The sequence below is a fragment of the Engraulis encrasicolus genome, chromosome 7 (assembly GCF_034702125.1).
Source record: "Engraulis encrasicolus isolate BLACKSEA-1 chromosome 7, IST_EnEncr_1.0, whole genome shotgun sequence".
Lineage (NCBI taxonomy): Eukaryota > Metazoa > Chordata > Actinopteri > Clupeiformes > Engraulidae > Engraulis > Engraulis encrasicolus.
In genome coordinates, this window is record NC_085863.1 from 50,084,202 (window position 1) to 50,086,307 (window position 2,106).

At 44.3% G+C, this 2,106-nt stretch overlaps 1 protein-coding gene across 1 annotated transcript in view; it reads right to left on the reverse strand.

The window, feature by feature from the left end:
* Positions 1-277: 277 nt before the first annotated feature.
* The window catches only part of LOC134451866 (platelet-derived growth factor receptor beta-like), a 32,088-nt gene continuing 30,259 nt past the window's right edge, over positions 278-2,106 (reverse strand). The window contains exons 21-23 of the mRNA XM_063202264.1: positions 1,593-1,698; positions 1,070-1,314; positions 278-698 (exon numbers count right to left, since the gene is read on the reverse strand). Coding sequence (XP_063058334.1) covers positions 278-698; positions 1,070-1,314; positions 1,593-1,698 — 772 coding nt within the window. The remainder of the gene's footprint in view (positions 699-1,069; positions 1,315-1,592; positions 1,699-2,106) is intronic.

The window sequence follows — 2,106 nt, forward strand, 5'->3', positions numbered from 1 at the left end:
GAAAAATAGCATGCCCTTACATGAGTGCAATTACATCAGGTTACAATTGATATTGTTTTGCTGTTTTGCCTTTTTTTTGTTTGACTGCACATGATAGCTCGACTGTGCTCCACAAAGCAAAGCACACAAAACAAATGCGCTTGGGTTTTGGCACTCATATTTCCAAGGCACCTTGTCATTTCCCTATTAAACAACAAACTATTTTTCCATTAAAAAAAATCTTACATGACCTCTTTATCTTTATCATTGAATCAGCATGTTCCTTGCCATCATAACATTACAGAAAACTTTCCTCAACTTCAGGAGTGGAGGAGGTCTCCCTCTCCTGCGTCTCCTCCTCTGGTCCACCAGTAGCCTCCTCTACAGCATCAGGAGGGCACACGTCCTCCAAGCGTAGCTCGTCTAGAAGGCTGGGTTCCTCTGCACGTTCTTCATCTTGATGTGAAACTTCATCTTGAAGTGAAACTTCATCTGGTTCTCCTTGTTGAGGTGGTGGAACTGGCTGCTGCTCCTCCAAAATAGGGGGTGCATCTTCATCATCACCACCACCACCACCACCACCACCATCATCATCGTCGTTGTTGTCATCACGTTCAGGATGGTCTGCTCGCTCCTCTGGGGCTGGACACACCTCTACAATGATGGCCTCCGTTAAACCCACAGATGCTGCGCTCATGTTGTCCTCAGGGGTCTGAGGACTGAGAATGGAGAGAATGTGTGTAGTAAAGGTTGGAAAAGTTGGAAATTCCTCTGATTGTGTCACTTCACACTATCTGAAGAATGTATGGAATTTGGCATGGAACTTGAGGGACACAATTAGAACTCCACATGCTCTCTATAGACCACTATACGATGATGACTAATACATTTACATCTATGTTTACAATACATGATGAACACACATCAAAATATCAGATGAGTAGATAAACATAGTATTTATTCACCACACATTTTTATAGACTACACACGGGCAACAACAGCAGTCATAGTCACTGTTACTCTTTCAAATCAGTTGAATCTACAGATCTTCCATGAAGATAACTTTGCTGTTGGCCTAGTCATACCATACCTTGAGGTGCTTTGAGTGGCCGTGTCCTCCAGTTCAAGAGCCCCATCGGTGTTGATGTCGGGTATGGGGACGATGTACTCGCTGAAGGTGTTATTTCCAACCTGGGCCTCGTCGTCCTCGCTGTGTTCTCCTGCAGGCCTTGCGATGTCTCCATCGGCTGTGTTGGCGCCGGGCTGCACAGGTCTACTGCGCACCACGGCAGGGTGGTCGCTCTTCAGGAAGCTCTCGTTCAGCACGTGGTACCTCTGCAGACATCAAGACACTCTAATGACAATCTATCTACATTAAAACACTCTTGCTGTACGGTATGTCTGTGAATAGGGCAGTTGACAGCTTTTGCCAGAACTAGGACAAAGTCATTTAAAAGTGCCATTTACATGTACATTTACATCTAGAAACCTTTGGATGTTCCTCCCATCAGTACAGTGGGCTATTTATTAACATGGCTCTGTGAAATATGACATGTACACGTAGGTCCATACATGTTGTGCACCAGCAGCATGTTGTAAAGGGTGTACTGTACCTTTTTGTATCCATCAGATAGCAGGTTTCCCATGGAGTGTGTCAGAAGGGAGAACGGGGGTCTCTTCTCAAACTTCTCATTCCAGCACTTGCTCATAATCTCATATCTGCCACATACAATACAGTACCCATCAGTCATAAAACTCAATGAATGTTCTCTGCCTGCCAAAGCATATACTGTAACATCATAATGTTTAAAATATATATCAGTGTAACATTTCATCAGTTGTTTCTTTGCTTTGTGTTCCTTTGTACAGCTGCAAATTGATAAAAGATCCCAGACTGTTCCAAATACGGTGGGCAAGTATTGAGTCTTACCAGGCGAATACACCGCTGGCGACGAGCTTAAGCGACAAAGAATCGCTGGAGTGTGCAGCAAGAGTGATATGAGCGATTTAAGCGATGTCCGTTAAAAGCAGAATGCAAGCATTTCAACATTCCCATTGGCTGTGGCGGCTGCATCATAGCTCATTTGCATAACATTCGCTCAAGTCCAACTACAAACTGTCGCTCAA